Genomic DNA, 27,167 nt, shown 5'->3' on the forward strand with positions numbered 1-27,167 from the left:
ACACACAGAGTTCTTTTACCTTCAATATCCTGGTTGTCTACAAAAGGTGCTGGTCCCCATATTCTAACAGTGCCATCATCAGAGGCGCTGGCCATCATGGATGGGATCTGCGGGTTCCAGCTCACACAGTTAACAGTACGCGTGTGCCCCGTCAGCTCCGCAATGGGCAGCTCGCTACGCTTGTGCCAAATATATACTTTGTGATCTAAATAAAACACACATTTAAAGAAGAAAACAAAACAGAATGAGAAACATTGCTCTGCACCGACCAATTTGTCGTATCAAACAGCACTTCCACACAAGCTCCCAACAACCAGAAAACCCACTGATGTTGTAAACCCCAGGTCTATCCAATGTGCAACAGCACTAACAATTTTTCTTCCAAGAGTGATCACAAGAACATGGGGTAAAGCTCTCCCACTAAGAGGCAAGCTCCCTTTTAACACCTGCAAGTCTACTGCACTTGGTAGTTGAAAACCACTTCACTACAATGCAAATGTGTCGCTATATGCCTAAAGAGAAAAATCAAACTACTCAAAGTAAAGAGACAGAGTTGTAACCTTCCTCAAAAGGATGTCTTGCATACAATTTTTTCTCCCCCCTCAAACAACAGTATTTACAGATCAGTACGTGCATTATAAAGTCATGAGTATTAAGGCAGAATATTTATGACAACTACCACCTGCGAATGAGCACTAGATAAGATCACAGCTCTATGGCTTATAAAATACATCTTGATACTAAAAACCTAAAACATTTCAGTGAAAGGGCAAACAGAGCAAGTGAGGGAGGGCAAAAAAGCCTAATGTCTCAAATTGTGACCTATTACTGTACTTGGTAATAATTCTTGTGTAGTATTTTAAGATATGAATTTGCATATATTGAAGTAGACGTAGTCAGCAATGCTACAGATCTTACTTTGTGATAGGAAGCTTTTAAGTGCTCCTAGCAATATGCTAGGACTAGAACAGTGACCTGGTCAGACACTGCACTGCAGTTTTTAAAGCGTTACTGCGTTATCATCAACCATATTTCAGAATAAATGGTTAAAGGTGGTTTGGTTGTCTGCTGTCATCCCCCCACCCCAACTAGCAGCCTGTGGAACTAGGAACGTTTGGAATATTCCCAACAGCTCCACACAAACCAATCAAGTGTTACCGGTGTTACACAAAAGGCTTGTATTTAGGTCTGGGATATAACATGGAAGTATTTTCAGCTGTTTGAAAGGTTATAACATAGGTGTCATTCTGAAGGCTTTGCAAACAAACCAGTCTTCACCTATTCCTCCTCCTCCCAACCCCTTACAAAACAAACTTGCTCTCTAGCCTACCTGCTAGAATAGCATCATGGAACCCTTTGGTAACTCATTTGCTTTCGCTGAATCAGCTCGTTTGAGTATACCACCTTTATATACATTGTACTGATGCGAACGTTCTGGCTGTGTTTACATTCCACTTACAATTTAAAGAGACTCCTTACTCACACTATTCATCAAACAACTTAAACACCAGACACATAAGAGTGTGCTGTCTGGGACAATCAAAGCCTAAACAAAAACCAGTAGTTTGGTACTTGTCACAATGCCTGTATTTTGTTCTGGAAAAACAAGTTCACTAGATTAAGGCAGCAATTTCCCTCTCAGAAAGAGGCCTCCATTTTCTTCCTATTGATGCAAGTGTTAGAAAAAAACCCACGCAGCTGGCAACATACCTGAAAAGGTTAAGACAGTGTAATCAATCTATTACCTTTTTTTAACAAACTATGGTAACCAGGCTATGACAACGCAATCTTATTTCTGTTTTGCTTCCTTGTTTATTAGTAGGTTTATGTTCTCAGAAGCCACGTTAGCAACAATTCAGTTCAAATCTAGAATGTCATCAATTTCAGCTACTGCTCAGTACATTTTAGACAATGAGGATAATAAAGAACAAATAAAGGAGGGACAAATAAAGAACAAATAAAGGAGGGACAAAAAACACTGGTGCACTGTAGTAGTTACACCTACACATGCATATCTGTATGGCTCAGTAGAAATCCTGAATTTTTGGATCTCTAACCAAGAGCCTTGGTCCACCATGAAAAGCGGTTCACACAGGACTGGAGGACTGGAGGTGCTGCCCTTCAGTCATATTCCACTATGTCAGGCCAAAGAGTGAAATATGGGTTTATTTTAGACATACTGCTACCCTTTCCTGGAAAATATCAAGTAAGTACCCTGGCCAACCTTATTTCCTCACAGTTTGAGTTACACAGTACTAACAGTGACTGTTTACATACTTCAAGTGTAATTTTTAGCCCCGCCAGAGGCTTGAATCTTAAGTGACCTCCACGGGCAGTGATGGCACTACACCAGTGACAGAACTGAACCAATTCCATATATAAGCCATTAACTGATTTCTGTTCTTACCACAGACAGTTGAATAAAAACAAACCACAAAGCATTTGATTGCCAAGAAACCCTACACCAGATTATGTCAACTTGAGACTACTCTGTCCATAATTAAGAGAATGACTCTACTGAAATTAAAATAACCTCACCACACCTATATCTTCAACATACAAGTGAAGCTGTTACTCCCCAGAAGTATTTTTGATCCAAACCATAGGCTTAAGCATAATACCACAAAAACAAAAGCCTCAAGAACACCCCAGCTACTTCTAATTAAAACTGTGCAGATGCTTTGCTTCAGAGGAACAACACAAGAGTCATTAATGCTTTCTACTACTACCATCCTCTCAGAACACAATTATTTCTTAAGTATGCCACAATCCCAGTGCTCCTGAAACTTATTTAAAGAACTGGTTTGCTTGCTTTCATGGCAGTTGCTACCATCATCATCATTATAAAAGTGAGGTATAGGAAGGATACAATGTTCCAGTTTTCTGCACAAAGGAGAATGATGTTACCTTCACTGCCACTCGCGATGAAATCTTCATTATGACCACCAAAACACGAGTGAATTGTGTAAAATCCTTGTGTAACACCTTGATACTTTCTCACTAAAACTCTGTCTTGTAAGTCCCATAAGTGAACTCCCTGAGAATAAGAAGTATGAAGAATGTTATTTCATCATTCAACATTATTCATTGCATTCTTTTGAAAAGCTAGAAAAAAATGAACATGGTAGGAGTACATTACTTTGGCCAACTGTTACTAGATCAAGAGGGTAAAGACACACCACACTACTAGATTAGAATTCCATTCTGTGGTCCCTTCTGTTCTGAAAGCTCCTATTCTTACCCAAGGTTCCAAAAGTGGAAATAAGTAACATCTAATTCTCACATCCCCAGCTATGTCAACCTTACACAATTCTTGCTGTACCTGGGCTTCTCAGTGCAATAGCCAGATACTGACACTTAATAGTACATATTTCATAGCAGGAAACTGTTGACTGTAAATTAGACAAAAAATAAGCCTCAAGAATAAGACTGCCTTCTTGTCATAAAATGCCATGCTGTGCTTATGAACATAAATGCTTTCATATGACACGAAATACAACTGATTAACATACAGCATTTCAATTCACACCACAATATTTAAAACCAAGTAGCAGTTGCAAGCAGATGTATTTGCATTTCCATCTATCATCAACTCACCTGAGTTGCTACATTTAACAAAGCTAAACGGCCGTTTTTTGAAATAGTAAATGACATAATAGGGTGATCTTCTTGGACTCTGAAATCAGAAGACACAGTGTTAGGAGAACACTTAAATAATGATGCAACACCAAGACAAAAGGCGTATCCTGTCTCTGCTATATTATCAGGGAAGGAGCTCCGAATTTGAAACTACCTATGTCTCTGTATGTCAGTACACGCCAGCCTGCAACAGTTTGCTTATACTTATGACAAATCCCAAGACCAAAAAGATCTTCAGACCTCAAGTTCGACTCTTAACTTCAAGACAGGATCTACTAAAATACATCAGGAACTGAAATGATAACTCTTGATGACAGAAACATCAAAACATCCATTAAAAACCTACTCCAGTGCTTAGGAAGTTATTTCTATTACTTGATCTAATGCTTCTTGCTGCAACTGGAACTCATCTCTTGTCCCATGTTATTCTTGTTGTCTTGTAATAGTGAGAGCATTTTAATAACATTTCCCACCCTTCCCCCACCACCAAACCCTTCCTCAATCATTTTCTTCTAACACTAGGAACCAGGAATTCAAAACCAAAGAAAGAGGTAGTTACATGTTCCTGTCTGTAAGATCCTCAAAGTTATAACCCCGAATTCGCTGGTGTGTGTCCGATGCTAGAACAGTCTTCCCATCACTCAAGCACCAAAGGCATTGCACTCTCACCCCTTCCCAGGAGTCAAGGAGATTACCATCTAAATCCTGATCAGAAGAAGGGGGAAAAAAACCACAGTTTGAACTGTTAGTCTCAGATTTCTGAGGAGCTGACACACAAGTAGTTCTCTCATTTCCTGTTCAGACAATTGCTACAGAAAGGGGGGACTTAGTGAATTAGGACCTGGCTGTCTTAACTCAGGGCTTTTGTAGGTGTCTGTCCTGGAGAGCTGAGGGTCCTTTCTGTCACTTAACTTTCTCGTACATGGCACATGCAATCTGTATCGTGTCACAGAGCTCACCCTTGCAGTGAGCGAGGTTTGCATACTGTGCTATTATTCTGGGCACCAGTTCAGGTGACTGTGGATCAACTCCCAGAAATCAACACTAGTCAAGGAATGAGGGTTTCAAATTTCTATTTACACTTAGCAAAACAGCATGCAAAAACTGAGGAAGACACTCAAAATTCTGTAGAATAAGCAACATCTGTGGACAAAGACACTACTTACTTGCATATTTTCTAGAGCAGCTAAAAAAACCCTCCTAGCCCACAAATCCTCCTTTAAGCAGAAAAAAGGAGCCTGAACCCTTCTAACTGCTGCATACAGAAGTGCTGTTGAAATACTAGCAACAATACCTTGCTTCCCTGAATTAAAGGATCAAAAGTTTTAGCACACACACATAAAAAAGAAATGGAAAAACTTGAATCTCAGACTTGACTGTGGCAAAACTTTAATTTCTTGCTTTGTTTTCAATGGGACAGATGCAGAGAACTTACACACTGATAGAACTGCCCACGCTGACCTCCTGTTACAAAACGCTTCCCATCAGGATTCCAGGCCACGCTTGTTAAACTGTCTTCATGAGACTGGCTCATCTTTGTCCTCAGCTCCCCAGTCTGGAAAATAACAAAAGACACCAAGGCCTTACACCAGAGACACCCTTTCCCAAAGAGACATTGATAATATTATCATGCACTGCATTTGGAAGTGCACATGTCAATCCACTCATTAAAAAGCAACACAAATAATGCAATAAAAAGGTAGAACTACTTCAGTATCTCCAGTGACCCTGGACTTGATTTGGGGCAATTTCTTTTGTCCATCAAATCAAGAGGGATAGACTAGATGGTGTCTCACAAAACTGGAAGATTGAGAGTAAAGAGAAGAATTAAGAGAAGCTGGAAGAACACTTAGAGAAAAGCAATATGAAATGGAAAGAAAAACAAAACCAAAAATAACCAAACCCTCCAAAAAAACGCAAACACACATGGAAAGCAAGGAGGCAGGAGGAGATTACAAGAAAACAGAGATGACAAAATACATTTTAGGAAAAATCTGGCATATCAAAGAGTATTTAGAACATTTTCCTCCTGACCTGGATCCCTCCATGCCAAAATTTAGCCTTTATCCCTAGTTTATAATGCTACCGTTTACAAGACAGAGTGCCAATGAGCAGCTTACCATTGTCAAAACAGTAAGGGCTTCTCTCTATTCCCCTGTGCCAGCTCTACTGCTCTTCACTGAGATAATCGAGTCAAACAGAAGAAATATATTCCAAAGGTGAAAAAAGGGAAGATTTTTCTTTTAGGAAACAAATTAGTTCAGAGTGCAAGGCAGCACAAGAAAGACTATGCAGCCTGCAACGGGGGCAGGGGAAGCTTTGATATCAACCCAAATGTCCATATAAATCAACAGCAGAAAAGAATTTTTGAAGTCATGGAGGAAATGGCAAAATGCCCTAGTGCCTGCCTGAAAGATGAAGTCCTGCAATCATACATTTATGCCTCTGAGGATCTTCCACTATCATCACTGGAGGGTTGCACAAGGTAAAAATAGCTTGCATCTTTTGCTACTTGTTGAAATCTTTCATGAGCAATTGCTCCCTTTAGATGATAATTCTGCTCTGTTTCTCTTAATTCATTGTTCTCTCCAGTAGCTCTAAGTCCTATGGATTTATGCCATCCTTCCTCAAAAGTTATCAGTAACCAGATACACCAGAACTGCTGCAGAGACCAGGCACTTAGACTTGAACTTTAATTTCAGTTCTGTACAAACTGAGTACAGAATTCGTAGGCTGCTACAGTGATATTCTTAAATTTGAGGGGGTGGGAGGTGTGATCAGTGTTCCTTCTTTACACTGACAACTTTGCAGAACAAGTTTGCAGAAATTACTTATTTCAGGCTTAAGGTGAGATTTTGATATTAAAACATATCTAAATATGTTTTAATACCTAAATATTAAAACAAAAGCAGCAGGCTGAACACAAAGTTACTTTTTTTTTTACTCTTAGTCAACACTCACTTGTACATTCCAGAGCCAAAGCTCAGAACAATCATCTGGGCCACAGGCAACAAGATAGTTGTCATCTGGACTCCAAGCAATATAAGAGACACCATACGCATGACCTTCTAACGTCTTAAGTAGTTTTAGCTGGTGAGTATCCTGAAACAAGAAGGATTCTGTTGAGACAATGCACGTGAACTCCTACTAGATTTCACATACACAGCGTGTCCAAATACAGTAAGACAACTGCATTTTACAAGGCGTACGAACAGGTTCTTACTGGAAAAGCAGTTGCTAGTTTACAGAGTAGGACTATAAAAAGAAAGCTTCTAAGCTTCAATGCACGAAACAGGATTGCTTGTAGGTGTTTTGTTTGAATCTTCTGTGATTCTGAATGTGGAACTCAAAATATACACGACACTATAGAAGTCTTCTCAAGTGTAAAGCCCCTCTAATACAAAAATAAAAAGCCCACAAAAAATACAAAAATACAAGAAAAAGTCTCTGGAATACAAAAGTACTATTATCCATATTTTACAGAATTAAGTTTACTCTTAAGAAATTAAGACATGCTGAAACCTGTTACAGTTAAACAGAGAATCAAAACCTTCACGTACGCCGAGAAGGGAAAACCTCCAAGCGCCAATGTTTTTATAAACTTGAGTGTATCCTGTGTGTGCTGCTCAAGAAAACTTTTACACAAATGTATTTTTAAAAGCTTCCTTAAGAGGTGTTCTTATTTCAGACGTGTTGCCTACAGCAAGCTGTTGCATATTTTCTGCCAGATTTAGTCAATGAAGCATACTTCGCTCACACAGAGCATCTTGTATCACCTTTTATGCTACAACTGCTGTCTCCTCACAGGAACTTGGACTTTCAAGCAGCTCATCCAAATAATTAGTACAGCTAAGATACTGTGAAACAACCATACACTGGCTTCCTAAATATAGAAACATGCTTCAATACAATGTTAACATTGACTCTTGACAACAACATGCATATACATTAACTATATAACTGTTAAACTCAAGCCGCTTGGGAAAGGGCAAGTGAATTTTCCCCTCTTCCCTTTTTTTCCTGTATGGGGATGTTTATACCTCCCTACTTCTCTTCAAAACCAGTCACTTGTTTGAAATGTAGCTTCTCAAATTATCCTTTCTCTTTTAGTATTAATCAGCAGAGACTCTTGATTCTAAAGAGAGTCAACAGGGGAAGAGTGACACAAAGTACTGTTTCTTAGAACCAGCTACAAGGGATCTGGTGACTCTCAGCTAGCATGGAGCTTTGATGGTTCTGTTGGCTAAAAAACCCTAAATTCCTCAAAAGAAAGTGGGCTAGGAATAATCTTCAAAGCACAGAGAAAGAGGGGCAAACAAATGGACCTCCTCCAGGCCCCTTTTCCATTCCAATTATTATTCCTGGTCTTCATGCAGCACTGCTGTGTCTGTAGCTAAACTGACCTGTAAGGAAACTGAGTCATGTCTGACATCATCTTGCAACCTGAAGCTTGCCTGCAATTTACGCATTTCTTTTCACATCAGGATTAAAGCAGTGCGTCACTTCTGCATCACATCTGAGACTCATGAGGAGCAAGATACATGGGATATTCCTCTTCTAATGATAGGACTCTGTGGTTACTCTCTCTCATGCTGCACCCATATTTCTCTCCAAATACAGCAAAACTGTTACACCATGTTTTGCTCCAAACCAGCAGTCAATGGTATTTCAGGAAAACGGCCCCAAATTTAGCCAATCTGCTTCCCACCCACCACCAAAAGAAATCTCAGCACTTCTATCCCTTACATATAGCTTTCCAGATTTTTGAGATGTAGAAAAACCCAAAACTATTCAGGTATCAACTTCAGTCTGAAAAGCCAAAAACCTGTCAACAGTTTCTAGAAAGTGCAGCAAAAAAAAGGCTTCTGTAAGGAACAAGTTAAAGCAGAGCTCCATCAAAGAAAACGCATGCCAGACAAGGTGATGTGCCTACTGTGCTTATTGTCTGTGCACTAGAGATTCTGTCACACAGTCAAACGTGTTCCGCACACAAACCTAGTTCTCTCAAGACATTATTTAATGCTGCTGAGTCTGCATAAGAAATTTGAAATGAACAAATGAAAATGAAAACAGAAGCATGTGTTAAGACAGCTTATATATGTAAGCTGGGTCTTAGCAGAGAAGTAAGAAATTCATGGTATGAAAAGAAGAAAACACATGGACTGGTTTCATTATGCTTCAGAAGAGATTACTGAAGAAAAAGGGAAAAATTAAAGATTCTCACACACTTGAAGTTTGTGTGGAAAAGAAATACTGTTCATTTAAAACAGTGTTCTCCCATCACTTGTCCAGACAGACTTGGATGGATGTTTCCTCATCATTTATATGTATTAGATTCTTTCTAACTGCCTAAAGCCTTGAAAATCTGATTAAACTTATCGTTCAAAAGGAAGTGAGAAGTATGCTCTGGCAAATATAAAAATAAGCCATTTGAGTTGTTGCCTACTGTTATTCAGGCATTATCTTTCTGAAAGGGTTTCTTTCCCCCCCCCTTTTTTCTTTCCTGGCACAGAAATACAGAACATGAAAGTCTACAAAGCTACTTTCCCACTATTTTAATAGAAATTTTGTTCCTTTAGCAACCCTTGGTCAAAAGGGTTAGTCTAAACCACTCACAAAACATTTGCTTGGTTTGGTAAACCAGATATTAGCTCACAAATCACTATAAAACAGGCTAATCAAGATGCTGAGTATTAAAACCCCTCAGTATAAAAGGAAGATAAACCTCTACAATCAAACGACAAATCAACAGTAAAAACATGTGATCCCTAATTTACTTAGAATTATTTTGTTTCTTAAAAGCCCACAAATAAACAAAAAAAACAACCCAAAACACCCCATCACAAAAAAAAACAAAACAGATCACTTAACAGAAGTCATCTTATGTCTCTACACATCTGTTGGCCCAGAGCACACTGACTCCAGGAACAAACAAACCAGAGCAGTTCTGTGCTTGAAAAACCAATTAGCACTTGCTGTTACTTCAGGGGCTATGCACATGCAACAGGCTTTTAAGTTCACTCATCTTCCTAATAGCAAAAAGAACTCAAATTATATGGTTTCCTAACCTGTAGTGGAAGAAAAGGATTAAGTTCAGCTCCCAAATCCTACTGAAAGCCAGTACGGAGCAGCAAAGACCTTTCATCTTTCACTTAGCAGACCAGTTTATAGTTGTGTGGTTAAAAACCTGTAAGAATCTTATTTCTGATAGTGTTTTACAAGCATTAACAACTTCACATACTGTGTGCATGTGTTAAAAATTATTCACAGTTTTCAGCTGTTACGAAATATATGGACTTTCATATCACTTCTACAGTTAAAGCAGCCTTAGATTCACTGCTCAATCTTTTTCTTTACTTAAGAATAGTTAGGGGTAAGAAAGATAAATCTTGTAGACATAGGATATTTCATTAAGAGAAACAGTGCCACATATTACGAACAGAATCTAAAACCACAGTCTGTGAGGAAATGGATGGGTATACTTCCATACGCCAGTGAATTCTCACAAGTGTTTAAATCTTCAGCTCAAGCTAAGGCCAATCTTACAACAGCAACTCGCATCAAGTGGTGTTATACTGACACAACTTCTGTCAGCACATTTTTACTGCTCAGAAACAAAGTAATAAATGGTGAAATAGATAAAGCATTTAAATCCAAGTGTACTAATAGTAAAAAGATAATTGAAAAGGGTTAGTCGCATATATAGATCAGAAGTACTCTTACTAAGAGTGATTTAGAAGAAAGGTTCCTCACTGCCATGCTCCTTCAACTCTCACCCTATGCTTCTCACAGCCTTCAAGCTGAAAAGCTTCCCTGAAGGGTACCAGCAGGCTCTACCCCTTGGCACTGGTGAGAGGCACACAAAGTTCCTGCCCCAGTTCAGCCAGTAGTTCAAGCCTTACGCTCAGGCATCATGTTTTCAAATGTCCTTCTTCACAGATATAGTCTGACCGTAATCTTCAGCCTTTTACACCTCAGGGAAATACCCTAGCCAGCAGGCTACAGTACATGTTAGCCTGTCCTACAAAAATCAAGTCATTCTAGCAAGAGAAACTGGAGGGGAAGGGAAGCAAATGACAAGTCATGCACATTAAGACGTTTCATACTTACTGGATCAACCTGCCATATAATAACAGTTGTGTCCTTAGATCCTGTTGCTAGTTTAGTGCCGTCATTGGAGAATTTACAGAACCACACTTCATTACAATGCTCCGTTAGTATCTGCTGTGTATAGCATGGGAACTGTTTCCTGGGAAAACAAAGGGATGTAGTCACATTAGTAAGAAAGCAGTAAGATTTTTTTTTTTAAATCAAGCTAGTAAAACTAACTTATTTAAATGCAAGACCTGACAACTTAGAAAATGACCCTATTAACAGCCACTTCAAGTGAGTACAGAATGAAGTGGCTTATCTGGTAAAAAGATAACACCACCAAGTGATAACTGATTCTATTCTTATGAGAACTATTCTTATTCCACCCACCTAATTTGTTACGCTTTCATAACGTGGAATAAAACTGACCTCAACAGGAACGTAACGGCTTATTATTATGATGATGTATAGAAATTACTGGTTCCTCTTTGAAGTCTATATGCAATGTTTTATTTACGTGTGAGGTTTTTGTAAGTATCTAACTCCCTTAGTCTTGCCAAATTTTCAGACGTGATTCTTACATAAAAGTTGAGTAAAAACATTATTATTTCTTTTTCTTGAACATGATCTTGCAATAAGTTCAAGTTTATCTCCATTTTGTGCCATTTTTCACTTTCTTTGCAGAGTACCACATACAATATCTAAGCATAACTAAGACCATACCTTTATAAGCTTTCAATTTTAATGATTTTCCTCCACAAAATCTACATTTGTTAAAACTAGCTACTTTATTTTGTTAACAGTTTATTAAAAATACATCATAAACTGCTGAAGAAACTTCAAACATTCCTCTAGAGCTTGTATTTAATATTCTAGTTACACACTGAGAAAAAGTTAACAGGCAAAATATTAAGTTAGGTAAGAAATGGAAAAGTTTTATTATAGCTTGCCTACTATATAAGAATGTCAGAGATTAAATAAATGTAGGCTTTCACAGCAAATGACTGCTTTTATTAAGTAATATTGCAGTAACTACAAGCTCATTGTTCAGATACACTAAAAGATAGTCTCTAACCATGTGCACTTTCTCTTGAACTTCAGTGATATTGAACTAATCTAGTTTTGTGTTGAGTTTTTATGGTGCCCAGTACAACAGAGCAACGCAACTCTAATAGAACACAACAGCACTAATGTAACTATGAGTCTCTGTGAACATACAGTTGTACTTACCACTGGAGATAAACTGGCCTAAAAAACTCCCCCCTAAAAACCCAAACATAACGCAACATAAACCCCAAAACCTTACTTCCTTTATATTTGTGTTCAGCAGGACAATTTGGTGGTAGCCAGACTGACAGACACCTGAAAAACTACTACTTACCAGAAGCTAGAAAAAATTCTGCTTAATACAGTGTCTATATCCTCTCAGTCATTCTCTTATACTAGAAGATGCTTCCTAGTCTATGCTTAAAGGCTATCGAGCAGCACTAAACAACCACACAGTCCCTCATTTCCTGTCTTATGGTAGAGGAGGAGAAACAAAATGTACATATGGATATCTGCAGCTGGCTTCCTTGGCTATGCCTACTTACTCATTTATAGAAAAAGACAAGCCTGTCCTGCTCCTGCTTTGGAGGAGCTGCCTAGTTGCCACTGGAACAACACTGAGCCCAAGTTAAAAGCCCCACTCACAAAAGATGACACTGTTTATCTGGAAGCCTAAAGGCCTTTCCTATTTGCCACACACAGGTATGTGCACCTACAGGAGGAGTATTTTGTTATTGTTTAGCCATATTGTAGTTAAGTTAATGTTTTTTCTTCAGAGCAGCAGTTTGCTCGAGAAAATGGGAAAGTCTTCATCCATAACTCACACAAAGTACAAGAGACACACTGTGCCCCAGGAAAGCCTTTTCAGCATATTTAATATGAAAGAATACAGAACAATAGCTCTTGTATTTTAAAGCTTAAGAAAGCAGCCAAGATTTTGTAGGCATGAAAAGCAAGCAGTAAGGTGGCCTTTAGATTCCCCAAAAGTGTAACACGGCACAGTTCATACAGCTGCTGCAGACACATCCCGAAGTTGAATTATGCTATTCACAATCCAGTCAGATTCAAGTGCTCTTCACCTAACTAATGAAATACAATCCAGCAAATCTGACCTCGCAGATAGTGTAGCACACATTACATAACCTGGAAGGAAAATTAAATTCCCAGAAGAAAACAGCAGCAGTCTCAAAACAAGAAACCAAACCCAGTTGTCCAACAGTTCCTGGGTTGAGTAATTAGATATTATTCCAACTTGGAAGGTTTTTCTTTTGCTCTTTTTTGAGCTGTTTCATACCAAATTGTTCTGTTCAGCACAACACGCTTGAATCATGTTGTTCACATACTGAAATAAAGTATCTAATAAAGTTATCTGGTTTTGTATTTACAGAAGTCCAAAATTCTGAATAACTAACCAGCTAGTTTTTTATTCCCTGTACATACAGTGGAAGATTTATTCCTCAACTTCCACAACAGATTTCTTTCAGAAATGCTACATTAATCACATACCTAGATAGCAGAGGCATTCACCTCTCATTGTTTGTTTGTAAACTAAGCCTAAAGTTTATTTACATGAAAGCAAGACAAAGGAATTCAGTTCGGACAGGACAGGAAAGAGGAACAACACTACAGGACCAAACTAAACCCCCAACTAGGCTGAAGGCTCTCAAAACCCAAAATTATCCCCCAGAGCATCAATTCTCTATTATCAAGGTCTAAAATACAGTAAGATGAAATTCCTCACCTGCACTCCCAGCAGTTTCTCCCTTTTATCTCCCAACTCTTAGGAAGTGATTAAATTTTAGTTGAAAAATTGTACCTATTAGTGCAATTCAAGCATGCTTGATCAAAATACTGCCAGAAGTCCAAAGCAGATTAGTTTCAACTAAAAAAGGGAAAGTTGTCAGTGTTCTATCATTTAAGTAGTACAGAACTTTAATTGGCTAAGCTATTAGACTACAGTTACTTCTGTCAGTTTAATCAAAATTTGGCTTCCACTGTCTTTAACTCACCTCATTATGCCCAAGCATGGCAGCATGTACAGCGCACCACATACTGATCTCAGACCCCTGCAATAGGTAGGTACAATAGGATGAGTTGAGGACAGAATGGAAGCCTTAATTTTGAAGTAGGTTGGGCTTCTTTTATGTTTTTTGGATTTTGTTTTTAACTAAAATAGTTGTAAATATCTATGTATGCATACATAGCAAACATACAAGCTTAGGAAGCACATTAGGTGAAAAAAAAAAACCCCAACCAGAAAAAACACACCCACACTGTGGAGAAACTTTATGTCAGCAAGTAAGATTCAGATGGGTGAAATTCAATTCCAGATTTTGTAACATACAGTATCTTTTATATCTAGCTCTACCTAGTCTGACTTCAGTAAACTATGCTTTTTACAACTGGCTTGAAAGCTCTCTGGGGTTTGACTGACCACATCAAACCCCCTACAGAATATCCAGTGTTATTTATATACTTGTATAAGGACCAAAATGAAGTCTCTTTTCATTTGTCTGATTTTATAACTCCTTTCTGAAGTAGGGAAGCCACAATTCCAGTATTTGATCATTTCCAGTATCTCTTAAAATGGGGAACAGTCAAATTTCTGTGCACAAAGACAACACTGCTGAAACAATGTGATGTAGCAAAACTGGAAGCTAGACAATAGTCTTAAAAAGTTACGTGAATACATGAAGTACCCAAACATTTAAGATGGCTACACTGAAGTATTATGGTACTCTGCACCTTAAAACCAGATTCCAGGCAACTTAAAAGTGTAAGTCAAGGCCGCTCAGTTCAGAAAGTTCCTGTACGAAATTTTATCAGAACTTAACGAACTTTCTCAGATGAGCTAACCATAACATGAAAAGAATTCCCCTGTAAGCCAAAGTTTATCCTTTCACACGAACAAACATAAGGCTATTGTATACAGCCCTTATTTTTTCAGATGGTCTAGCCCTCATTCCATTATTACACCAGGCAGAGCAGCTTTCTACACAAGCTACACTGAGGTAGAAAATAGTTCTTTTTATCATTCGTATGATGTATTATGTTAACAAAATGTCTACTGCCCATTTCCACTCTGTTTTAATGTTTCTGTCTAAAAGCACCTCGCTGTCCACTACTAAAAGATGAAAGCTAGCTTCATGAGCATGCTTCAGCAGGCTTTCTGCATCACAGTAAACTTGAACAGAGTCTGGATAAGTAACATACTAGTGATTCTCCAGTGGTGGTGGGGGGAAAGCCAAACAAACCCAAAACAAAGCAAAACACAGCAATGACATGTTGATGAATAAACAGACTGGTTGTCCAAAACTAAACAAGTTGCTATGGATTAGCATATAATATATTGTATTTATACCCATCTGATTAAAATTTTAAAGCTTCTGTCTGACCCTATTACCCCATATCCAGCTACCCAAGTCTCTTACAGACACCTTCTCTACTCCTTGCTACTACTCATTTAATGAGAACAGTCTTTATCCAGCCACCTCCTGTTAAACCAACTCATAATAGTTTTCATGTTTCTTCTAACAGCAAGTACAATTAGATTATTTCAAGACAAAGAAAAGATACTTTTGCCCATTTTATAAGTCACAAGGGTTTCTTACCTACTACAAACATGATCTATTAGCAGCGAGACAGAATCTAGATTGCTATCTAGTTTTGTATTGTGATACAGGCATCGGTCCCGTTGTAGTTCCACAGCCTGACGTAGCAGGTTCTGTAAACGTCTTGGAGGAAGCATCACTGACGGGGGTAGGTATGCTTTAAAAGAGTTGGGGGTGGGGGAAGAAGAACAAAAAAGACATGTCAAAACCAAGTTACATGTAAGAGCATGTTTTGATTTGAGTATTCTTGGAAGAGAAGTCAGTAAACAAAGCTTAAAAGCTCCAGGAAAAGAGTAACACAGCTTGTCAAATTTACAGCTATACATCTGGAATCAGAAGCACAAACTTGTGGAAAGCAGAGTTATAGCGTATGTTGTCCTGGTCAAAAAGCACCATTTATACAAGCTAACTAAAACCCCAGTATTTAACAAAACCTGTAAAATTGTAAGACAACAGTATCAGCTGTGTTCAGTCAAGAAATTCTCTATTAACACTGTCAAAATAACGAATACCATGAGCTTTACAACTCTGATATACAGTATTACACCAGCCACAAGAAAGAGAGGAGAAACCATAATTCTTAGCAAAGTCTAAGATCACTATCAACCCTTACTAGTATCACTAGTGTTCCCACTACATCACGCAGTTTCAGCCTCTCAGTATAGCTGAGATTTATAAAACACTCCCCCTCCCCACCCTTCAAAACCACACATTTGATCACCAAGTGATACTATTGCTGCATGCAGCAGAGCTAGGAAATAAGAGCTCCTATTACAAATAGTTTATCAGAGACAGCAAAAGGTTAGATACAGAAGACCAAAGGGTAAAGGCACCTAAAAGCATCCCCATTAACCAAGACATACAAACCCAACAACTAGCAAATGCAGTTTAAGTTAATTTACTGGGATATGTCATGTAAGATGCACTGGATTTACAGAGGTGTAAAGAAATTCTAAACACTTGAACATCTTACTCTGGAGTTTGTCCAAAAGTTTAGATCTGGAAGCTGTTCCTTTCCCTTCCCACTCTGCTTTTGCACGCAAGTCTTCTGCATGGCTGCACATCAGATACCTGTTCAAAAAAGCGCACACACACCAACAGACCAAGTCTTTCTGGAACCATTATTTTAACTTTTAAGCATGATATATATCATAACATTCTTAATGAACTGGGAAACAGGTGACTTAAGATCAAGACTGACAGGAAAAGAGGCAGGGAACTAATCCACACAAACATGCGTAATCTTCAGAACAAACATTAACAAATTGGTAATTAAAAGAGAAAGCAAACCACAGATTTTAGGAAAGGCAGAAATGTCTTTTTTCAGGCAAGAACAAACAAGACTATATTCACCTACTTATTCAATTGTAAGGTACCAGGCTAGTAACTCTCAAGCTCAGATGACCATATATACATACGTATTAATTTGGGTTCTAGTATTATAAAAGTAAATCATCATAATGTTGTTTCCAAGCATCAAAACCAAAATACTGTCTACTGAACAGAATTCTTTACTCACCATTTTCGAATATCTCATTATAGCTTATTAATCAACAGGGTTAACAGCTTTGATACAGTTTGATGCCAGCTATCAAAAGCTATGGGATTCCTTAGAAGCTTCCACTCAGAGAATTCTCAAAGTCCAAACACTTACCCACTGAGGACATGAATGCGTTCTGTATTATATTTCAGAGGCGTCAGTTCACAGCGTAGAACTTGAAGTGCCTCCAGGACCTTGCCATCCTCCAGGTATTCCAGGTACTTCTGCTGCAGCAGCAAAAACTTCATCCTCTGACATGACAGAAAGCAGCAGTCAGGGGAAAAAGGTTGACTGAAGTTTCAGAAAACGTTTGAGCCTAAACAGAACAGTAGAAACCATTCTACTATGCCCTTCAGAAATGCAGCTATATGTAATGTTTCATTACTCAATTTCTTTTTGTCGGGTTTTCAATAACATTCTAGTAATTAAGTTATCCATGAATTTCCTTCCTGCCTTATGGGGTTACAAGTATCTTCCTACCTCATTTCTCAGATCCCCCCCCTTCACCTTGTCTCATTTTCATACTCACTCCCTTTTCAGTTACCACTCTTTAAACCCTGAATTAGACAGCCTCCCAGTCTCACGCTCTACCAAGAAAAGCGCCCAAAAGCGGCTAATCACATATTTAAGACTGCATGACAGCACAGAACACAAAAGGACAACTCAACAAGTTCTCATACTGCATATATAGGGAGCTGACATGGACTGTTTGCATAGCTGCATAACATACAGCAGTAACAAACTGACACTGCCTGAGGTTTGGTTTTGTAGTTCCATGTCAAGTTGTTTTCCCTGGGTGCTGTTTTCAGGATTACAGGAAAAAACAGTTCCCTATATTTGAAAATAACTTCTCAGAATTAATCACTGCTATTTCACAGTGTTCCTTTCATCCTGAACAGTTTTTTGGTTGTTTTCTTAAAAGCAAAAAGAAATAAAAATCAGGCCTGCTAATGTCTGTATATATAAAAATCCCTGCCTAATATAAAAGAAGAAAATCATACATTCATTCACTATATTAGAAAAGCCTGAAGTCTTAGGAATTCCTAATACCAATTTTGTACAAACACGGTTTGGTTATTTCCAGATGAAACCAACTATCATATGTTTGCATACCTTCTTTACTGCTAGCAGTTATCAGACAGAAAAGACATTTCTGGTCCACAAGACTAAGTTACAAGAGGAAGATGTACATTCTTAGACATATGAGAAACAGAATGAAGATTAATGCAGCAAATTATATGTGCTTTTCCACTGAATACACCTGAAGTTCAATCTCCCATTTCCTTTGCTTTGTCAGACCTTAGCACCTCACTATTTTCACGCTCATATTTGGTTAATGTTTACTTAGTTTCAAACACACTATTAGCCTCCCTAAGTAGAAGGATAATCAGGAAGTTTAAGACGCTCCTATCATACTAAAGTTTACATGAAAGTTTAAGGTTTACTATATGCAAAATCCAAAGTTCAAACATAAAGCAGTTTTAGCTTCCAGAGATGTTCTGTTCTTCAAAAAAATAACATTTCCACATACAGTGCTATTAACTTGCCACACAGCTCTGTGAAGCATTAAACATTACACAGTAAAGATGACTGATGTTCAAACACGTGTGTAGTACTCTATTGTCCTGTGTGTGACGGGCAAACCCATATTACATTCCCTATCCAGCTCTTTGTTTATTTGAATTCAGAATTGTTAGAACATTACTGTACAGTTTCTCCAGGCGAGACATTTTTTGGTGTTCTGACATGCAGAAAACCAAAAGAAAGATACCCCAATTATTTATGGCCTTGGCGGTTGATTCCATGCAGTAGGCCAGCAGGCCTCACACTGTTTGCTTATACGCTACCAGCAGGAGGGATAAGAGCTTCCTCTCGCAGCTACGCATGTGCTCACAAGGATGCATGGAGATGCTCGCATACCATTTTTCACACCTCACACCGATGATAATCACCAGATGAAAGAAAAAATAGCCTGATACCTCCAATTTGTAATAAAAACTATAATGTCTCCAACTCTTCCTTCTTGATTCACTGCATATAATATTTATTAAATTTATATCATCGTTCCCTTAAGTGTGGTAACTGTATCTGGATCTAATTAATCTTTGTCCCTCTCTGCTTTTAGGACCTGGCATGTTGCCGAATTACCCAAAGAGTTACAACTTCAGTTTTGGGTTAGAAAATATGATTTCAAAGAAAAGTCAATACTGCCATGTGTGACTGGCATATTAGGAATATAAAGGCCTCCGGAACAACACAGTAACCGTATACTTTGTGCAGGAGTCTACTGTTAGCATAATGGAGAATTAAAGATAAGATGTTTTAAATTGTAACTTATCTAAGCAAAAGTCACGGACTACAGCAAAGTGCTGATAGGGAAATTAAATAGATTTTATAAACTATTTTGATTGTCCTACAGCATACACAAACAATGGCACAAATAAAGCTTCCTTAAGGCAAAAGCCACACTCCAGAGACATCCTATCTCAAGTAATTTTTTGTATCAGGACACTCGCAGTCTCCTTATTTTTGTGCAACTATTGACTCTGCCGACAGATTTCACTGAACAACTGAATTTCGTCTTAATTTTCTCTCAACGACTTAAAAGCCCTACTAATAGTATTGCTAATTACTTCCAATACCACTTTCTCATGGTAGACAAGACTGTTTTGAATACATCACCTCTTCTAGAGCCAAAACAACTCTTCTAGAGGGAAAGAGAACTGTTTACACTACTAGCAACTTTAAAGCACAAACGCCGCTATTTAAGTAAAACAGAACAAGTATAAAACTAATCTGACACAATACACCCACAAGAAAAACTTACTCATGCTCTATATTCTTTAACTGCCTTCCAAAAAAGCAAAACAAAAATTACCATAATCCAAATTATACCATGTACAACATAACAGAAGTGCCTGGGACTTGCTGTCATCTCAGTGTTTGCAATGGAAATTCAACATCCTTACACGCTTTACTACTGAACCAGTTAAATCCAGTCATCACCATTGCTTAGCTAGCAGCAAAGATTCTTCACTATAGGGCCCACAGAAGAGTCCAGTACAACAGTTTTACCACTCCATTCTGGTTGACCTTATTCACTCATTACAACCTCATCCTTTCTTTTCACTTTATAGTGAGTGTGAGGATAACATGTATTACTTTTTTGTTTCTAAAAGCTGTTACTGAAGTACAAGTTGAACCTCCGATCACCCTGGGGCAAAACTAAGAGTTAACAGATTTACATGGGCGGGATTTTTTGTTTTAATGCATGTAATATTACCATTTTGCTTTCTTCAAACTACAGCCTTCGATTACCAACACGAACAGTTAGTACTTTACTCCACTGTCCTAATTGTTAGCAGCAAAGCCCTTGTAAAATCTTTAATTCTAGGAAGTTTTGCCTGCACCATGGGTCATCAGCTCTAACTGAAGGTAAAATCTTCAGCAACACGCCTGTGAAAATAATAGGACAAGCATTCTATCACAGTCAAGAAACAGCCATTTCGATCATTGGTTAGAGGAGCAAATCTTCAGAAGTTTAAGGAGTAAAACACATAACCTAATTTTAGGGTTATATTTTGGTATTATTTTTGCCCTGCAAATCTTAAACTCCACAACAGGTTTATTACTGTACTAAGAGTTCAAAATAAGTAAACACTGCTGAAAGAACTCTTTGAAATGAAGAGAATAACCAAGAGACATGCTGAAATTATCAGCTGATGTTTCAAGACAAATTCAACACAGCAGCTATCTACTTATAGACTGCAGAACTAAGACCCCAATTTTTATTACTTTGTAGTCTTTATTAATCAGTGTTTTACAAAACCATCAAGCACTTACAAGCCATCTAAAACTTATATGTAAGATTTGATACATAAAGGGCAGAAAAATATTCTGGCCTATAAAACCTAACAAGGCTTCAACCATACCAAATCCTGTCACTTACAGAGTGATTAACTCCCTGCCCTTAATGCTAGTAGCAAGAGGAGCACCATACAGGCAGGTGGAGCACTTGCTCAAACAAGAAGATATAAATCACTTTTTTTTGTGCATTGCCTCCTACAGGCTGCATACCTCCAGAACTGGGCAAAAGGCCCTTTGAAGTAAATGAAAATAAAGAGGACAATTTAAAAGTATATTCTAGATGACTATTATAGAGGAATCACCTCCAGATTTCTTCCTAGGTTCAATTAGTTACCAAACATAGATGCCACAATATACTTGAGTACTCCCAAAGTAAGCATAACCTTGGTTTGTTAGAAACTGGTATTTCCTAAGTGTTACTCAAGTTAAAAATAACATTCCTGAATCAACTATAAAGTTTTCCTACAGATTGTCTCAAGACAGCTGTATCTTATACACTGGAAAAGTAAACATGACTAAGCACATACTATACAGCACTCAGTTGTGTTGACACAAATAGCAATAGCAGACTGGCACACCCCCCACCCCCCCCCAACATATTACCACACAGCATCAAAGGTTTACAAATTGAGAGCAGCCATTTCATGGGTAGTGTTTTTACCTGCAGATCTTACAGCACTTTGCAGAAATAAGAAAATTAAAACAGGAGTAGAATTTTCAAAATACATATGCATCCCCTTCACTGATCAGACATTTCAAAAGCAGCTACGTATCCTGGTTATTTTCTCCAGGTCATATTAACTATAAGGAAAAAAGAAACACCAAAACAAACCAAAAACCAAAACCAAAACAAAAACACATAACAAAACCAAAACAACAAACACAAACAAACAAACCACAAACCAAAAACCAAACGCAAACCACCAACCACACACACTCACACACCCTACTTTGTTAAGCCCTCTGTGTCATCCAAACTTTTAGGTACCCATTCTTCTTATACACACACATTTTTGAAACATCTAGTCATACACTATGAGTCACAAGTCAGGAAACATGAAATCTAATTTTCCATTTTTTAAAGAGTTACCTACAGCAGCATCTTGTTTGAACTTTACCTAATCACACTTATCTTTGTTAGCTCTGACTTTATTGCAGTCAGGATTACCTACAGAGGATAAAGCATCCCTCCTCACCTGCAATGATCTTCCATTAGTTTTCCAGGTGCTGACTTTACGAATACCCACCCATAATTTCAACCAGGTACAAAAATGGGTGGGGAAGGAGGTGAAGACAGTGCGTACGCGATTGAACTCCTGTGTGCTCTGTTTATCTTTGCAAATCAGTATTGCCTTACTAACACACACATGTAAAGACATTTAATACCCTTATCTGTTTAAAATTATATGAAGTTTATATAAATGAGAACAACTTTGAAGAGAAGACAGTTAATACTAGGTTCAGATAAAGGTCAGTCTAAACCAACTATTTTTATTGCACCAAGTTTTATTCAAATAGCTAGACATCAACATTCAAGAAGAGCAGGTTTTCAGAGCCCTCCAAAAACAAAAGGAAAATGTCCCCTTTTTTCTCAAATTATGTTCTCTAAGAAGAACAATGCTCAGTTAAACCTCAACTTCCATACATGTAAAACAGTTCCAATACTACAGAGAAACTTCGTAAGTCAGAAACGTGAGAAAATCTGCTTCAAATGACCATTCATATTCACATACAGTGGTTTTACACTTTCAGACTCCAGAAACTACTGAAAGCTGCATGCAACATTCTAAACTATTTGAACAGTAAATCTTGCCTATATCAAGTCTTGAGAAAAGAGAACGTGAAATACTAGTCTAAATAAGAGGTGCTAAGCTTTGACCAAATTAATAGAACAGAACATAAACTTCTGTCCAGTACCCTCTGATGCTGTGTTAAACATTTGTTTTTCCTACTTCACTTCCTGTTCTCTCTTTTTCTCCCTCCCCCACCAGACAGGAAATTGTCTTGACAACAAATGAATCAGCTAGAAGTAGAGCTAAGCAGCCATCAGCTGATCCTTCATTGTTTACAGTCACACACACTTCAAAAAGCCTTGCTACTGCTTTCTTCCGAAGTAACCATAGTTGTTCAAACTTTGTTAGAATAAACATTTAAACACAACAGAGCAAGCCCTTTTGAAGGGCTAACCCTAACCACTCTGTGTAATGACTTTCATCTCAAGACAGAAAAAAATCAAACCAAGACACACTTTGCTCAAAGTAACTGAAATTGTAACACCACATGTTGTAATTGTCAAGTAACAGGACCTACTAACCTTTTATATCTAGGGTCAACTTAAAAAAAGACAGCCAAAGATAAAAACTCTAAATATAATCCCAAACAGCATTACAAATGCATTTGCTCTGTAGAAGCCATCTGGAAATGCAACAGTATTGTTCATGTTCTATAGCAGCCTCTACCTTCTTGTAATGTGCTATTACAATGCCAACTCTATCAGAGTTGCTGCATTTCATTTCTAAACTTCTCTTCCCTCAAGAAAGCCTAGCTCCCATAAACACATTGATGGTGAAAAGTATTTCAAGTCTGAAATTAGTATTCAAGATAAGCAGTTTCTGCAGAGACTCACCTATTTTAGGACTGTTACAGGCTATTTTATCAGTTAAGTATGTTTAACAAAGTTTTAGCATTCAGTATACCAAATATCAGCCTCAATACTTTTGGGCTTCCTATCTCACATTCTAAAAAAGAATTTAAAAGTTGAGATTAGTATGACATTTGAGATAGCATGCAAGCTGCTTAAAGTCAACAAAAAAGAAAACAAGAGCTACGGACAACCAACTCCATAGTGAAAGATTACACCACTACAATTAGTCCAACTATACAGCTCTGAAAGAGTTCAAGTGTGCCTCTTACCACAATTGCATGCGGAGAATGCACTAAGGCCTTAAGTTCATTCAGGTCGTTCTCAGCCTGTAGAAATCGGCATAAGAAAAAAAAAATATGTAAGGAGAGTGGATTTTGAATTCTCTCACAGATACTATAAATTTAAACAGTGGTTAATACAGTCCTATAAGCCCTACGTTACCTTATCCCATTCTCCTTCCATGACATGATTGCGGAATTTGGTAGCAGAAGGATGTTCTAAACGACATCCTGACTCTTGCATGAGGAGATCAACAGTCTGGCTGCAGGAGAGATACAGTGTAAAAAAACCTGACCAGTTTTACCCTCACAAATATACCGCCTGCTATGATAACAGTTAACCATATTTAAAAGCAGCTTTAATAAAGTAAGACTACTATGACCAGATTCAGATGCTTGTCCAAAAAGTTGCCTGAGACATGTAAACAGCTACCTATATCTAAAGCAAATTGTCAATGAGCTTGAAAGCTTCACTGAAGTACCATAAAGTATGTGACTTACCAGCCACCAAAAACAGCCATCCCTGCACAGAAGATAAACTTCATGAAGGAAGATAAAGACTAGAAAGCTGTTACCTACACTATACTACCCCCTGCCTCCCTCCCCCCCCCCCCCCCAAAAAAAAAGAACATGCTACTACATCTGCAACAGGCCTAACTTTTCCTTCTTCACCGCATATTAAAAGACTGGCTCCTTAACATAAAATAAACAAAGTCATGAACCTATAGCCCTCTCCCTTAACACTAAAAATAGCTTATTCACTGTAGTGTCGTCTATGAACAGTCACGAGTTGTCTGCTGCTGTAAACTTGCCCCTTGTGTCAGAGACCATTTATTTTATGTGCTAAGTTCTTTATTATTGACGCATTCCACAGTGTTTTGGAGACTTCTTTTGTGGTAACTATGTGAAGACTTGAGAGGACTTCTCTAACCTCCTTCCAAAATTATGACGTGTTGGCTTTAGCTTTACTCACAAAGCGAGTATTGTGATTAAATTCTTAGACTTGCCCTACTCCACTGGGAAATTATTTTTCCTATTCTGATTTTAAGGAAGAGCCAACACCACTCTTTTCTAATCTACAGATAAGATTATTATCAAAAACATGTGCCCAGCGCAAACCTTCAGAGGCCTTCACCATTTACGAAGGGGCGAAGGTTTTCAGAGCGAAACCAAACATCTTATTTAAGTAGCAGTTTAGTTTGTGCTCTCTTCCTCGGAGCTGTCAAGCCAAATTTTTGAGCTTATCTGTAAATAGCCGTCCCTCCCCCGTCCCGTCCGTCCCCCCCCCAAGCTCGGACTCCATTATGTTTACCAGATAACTTCTCCCCTACTAACACATTTGTATTGATCAACCCTTATCGGTGAGCAACTCGACTTCCATATTGCCAACCCTGGCAGAGGAAGCTCCCGGCCTGTCCCTTCGCGGACACCCGAGCTAACCGGCACAGGCTTGGAAAACACATCTCTGGCTCCATGTTGTGGGTTTTTTTTTGCGTGCGGGCCTGCCCCACCGCTCCGCCTCGCACCCAGGCAGGCGCTGCTCTCTCCTCCCTGGGGACTACCAGCCTGCGACGGGGCAGTTTTGGCCACTAATCCCCATGCAGAGGTCCCTTCACCTTCCCCCGACCCAGCTCCCCGCTTCGGGCAGCCCATCCTCCGGGGGGACCATCGGCCTCCTGCGGCCCCCTCCCCACGGACGGAGGAGGACGGCGGGGCGTCTGTACGGGGCCTCCCCCGACCCCTTCTGTCAGGACACCAGGCCGGGGCAGGGAGGGAAGGAGCCCCCCCACTCCCTTCCCCAGGCCGCCCTCCCCCTCGCCCACCGCGGCCTCGTCGCCTCCGAGGCCGCGGGCACTTACTTGAGGCCCAGGCTGTGGAGGTGCTGCCCGATCAGCCGGATCACGTCCTCGTCAGACTGCGAGAGCCGCTTCTTCTTCTTCAGGGCGCTGCCGCCGCCGCCCCCCAGCTCCGCGGAGGCCGGGCCGGGGACCCCGGCGGCGGGCACCCCGTTGTTGACGCTGAGGCCACCGGGGCTGCTGCCGCCGCCGCTGTTAGCCGAGGGCAGCAGCCCGTTGGCGTGAGCCAGCTGGTCGCTGGCAGCCGTGCCTGCCGAGGCCTCGCCGTTCTGGGCGCTCAGGCAGCCCAGCTCCGGGCCCACCGGCCCTTGCGACGGCTGCTGCTGCTGTTGTTGGCCCCCTCCTGCCCCGTTGGCCTGCATGGCGCTGCTGACGCCGCTGCCGCTGCTACTGCCTCTGAGCGGGGCGGCGGCGGGGGCGAGCCCGGCGGGGAGCGAGAGGGACTGGGACGAGGTAAGGCCTGCTCTGCCCGCGGAAGCCCCGGGCTCTCCTGCTCCCTCCACCGCCGCCGCCGGGGAGGCCCGGGCTTTCTTCCGCGGGGGCGGGGAGGCTCCGCCGGTGTCCGAGTCGGAGGAGGAGGAAGCGGAGGCCAGAGTTTCCTCACCGAGAGCGGCCGTGGTGGGAAGCCGGGAGGGCGAGGAGGGGGAGGCGGGGGGGGAGGGGGAAGGGGGGTGAGGGGAGGCGGAGCGGAGCCCTATGCCCCCCGGGGGTCCCGGAGGCAGCGCCGCCGCCCGCTCGGGGCTCCCTCTGGCGATGGCGGCCGCCGCTGCCCTGAGCCCCCGGCCGGCAGCCCCAGGCACCCGGCCCGCTCCGTTTGCTGCCCGCCGGGTTTGTCTCCTCTCAGCCCAGCTGCAGCCTAATGGAGTCCGGGCCGGGACGTCACAGGAAATTCCTATACTGCCCCCTACACACACTTCCGCCGCCCGGGGCGGGGGGTGGGGTATGGGCCCTATAGGTGCCGGGGGGCGCGATGGGGCAGGCCTCAGGGCCGCCGCAGGGGCCTCCGCAGGGGCCTCCCGGGTCGCCCCCGTCGCCCCCGGCCGGCCTGCGAGGTGGGGGTCCACCGGTTCCCATGGGGGCCGCGGGCGTCCTGCCTGAGGGGGTCCCGCAGTCCTGGGGCGTAAGCTCGGTGGCGGAGATGTGTGAAGGCGTGTGGTGGGAACACATGATGTGTGGTGAGCTCCCACCGCCGGGGCATGGCTTGGTGGGACTGGTCGGTGACCGGGTGGAGCAGGGTTACAGTGATTTCCTGAGGCAATCTGGGTGGTGTTCTTTTACGAAAAGGAGAAATGCTCGGTGAAGTTGCATCCTGTCGTTGCCCAGGTTGGTTGTTGGAAGGGTTCAGACATGCTGCTGTTGTCTTCTGTGTGCGTTGGCATGGAAGCAGGAGGTGAAGGGTGATTTTGATCTTCCAGGAATGCTGAGAGTTAGGGTACACTTATCAGGACACAATGTCAGAAAACATTGGGTGTTTTGGGCATCCCAGTCTCTGCCCCAGGATATCTGCCTCCTGCTCTCTTCTGTGTGATGGAGGGCAAACGCAAACAGTCCGCCAGGTCTGTGGTCAAAAGTCACGAGTGAAATCTTGGCCTT

The 27,167-nt window shown here is 40.5% G+C and overlaps 1 protein-coding gene across 2 annotated transcripts in view; it reads right to left on the reverse strand.

The window, feature by feature from the left end:
* The window catches only part of WDR26 (WD repeat domain 26), a 33,109-nt gene extending 6,546 nt beyond the window's left edge, over positions 1 to 26,563 (reverse strand). Inside the window, exons 1-14 of one of the 2 annotated variants that reach the window (XM_061475188.1) lie at positions 25,578 to 26,563; positions 23,882 to 23,981; positions 23,710 to 23,766; positions 17,044 to 17,180; positions 16,363 to 16,460; positions 15,390 to 15,546; positions 13,788 to 13,844; positions 10,750 to 10,888; positions 6,601 to 6,741; positions 5,075 to 5,194; positions 4,199 to 4,344; positions 3,598 to 3,676; positions 2,908 to 3,037; positions 20 to 205 (exon numbers count right to left, since the gene is read on the reverse strand). In XM_061475188.1, the coding sequence (XP_061331172.1) occupies positions 20 to 205; positions 2,908 to 3,037; positions 3,598 to 3,676; positions 4,199 to 4,344; positions 5,075 to 5,194; positions 6,601 to 6,741; positions 10,750 to 10,888; positions 13,788 to 13,844; positions 15,390 to 15,546; positions 16,363 to 16,460; positions 17,044 to 17,180; positions 23,710 to 23,766; positions 23,882 to 23,981; positions 25,578 to 25,936 (1,906 nt within the window). In that variant the 5' untranslated portion in view covers positions 25,937 to 26,563. The remainder of the gene's footprint in view (positions 1 to 19; positions 206 to 2,907; positions 3,038 to 3,597; positions 3,677 to 4,198; positions 4,345 to 5,074; positions 5,195 to 6,600; positions 6,742 to 10,749; positions 10,889 to 13,787; positions 13,845 to 15,389; positions 15,547 to 16,362; positions 16,461 to 17,043; positions 17,181 to 23,709; positions 23,767 to 23,881; positions 23,982 to 25,577) is intronic. The other variant, XM_061475189.1, reaches the window with a different exon arrangement.
* Positions 26,564 to 27,167: the final 604 nt, after the last annotated feature.

The sequence above is a fragment of the Pezoporus flaviventris genome, unplaced genomic scaffold (genome assembly GCF_033815535.1).
Source record: "Pezoporus flaviventris isolate CSIRO_AGI_PZ_B2104156 unplaced genomic scaffold, CSIRO_AGI_Pfla_v1 ptg000083l, whole genome shotgun sequence".
Lineage (NCBI taxonomy): Eukaryota > Metazoa > Chordata > Aves > Psittaciformes > Psittacidae > Pezoporus > Pezoporus flaviventris.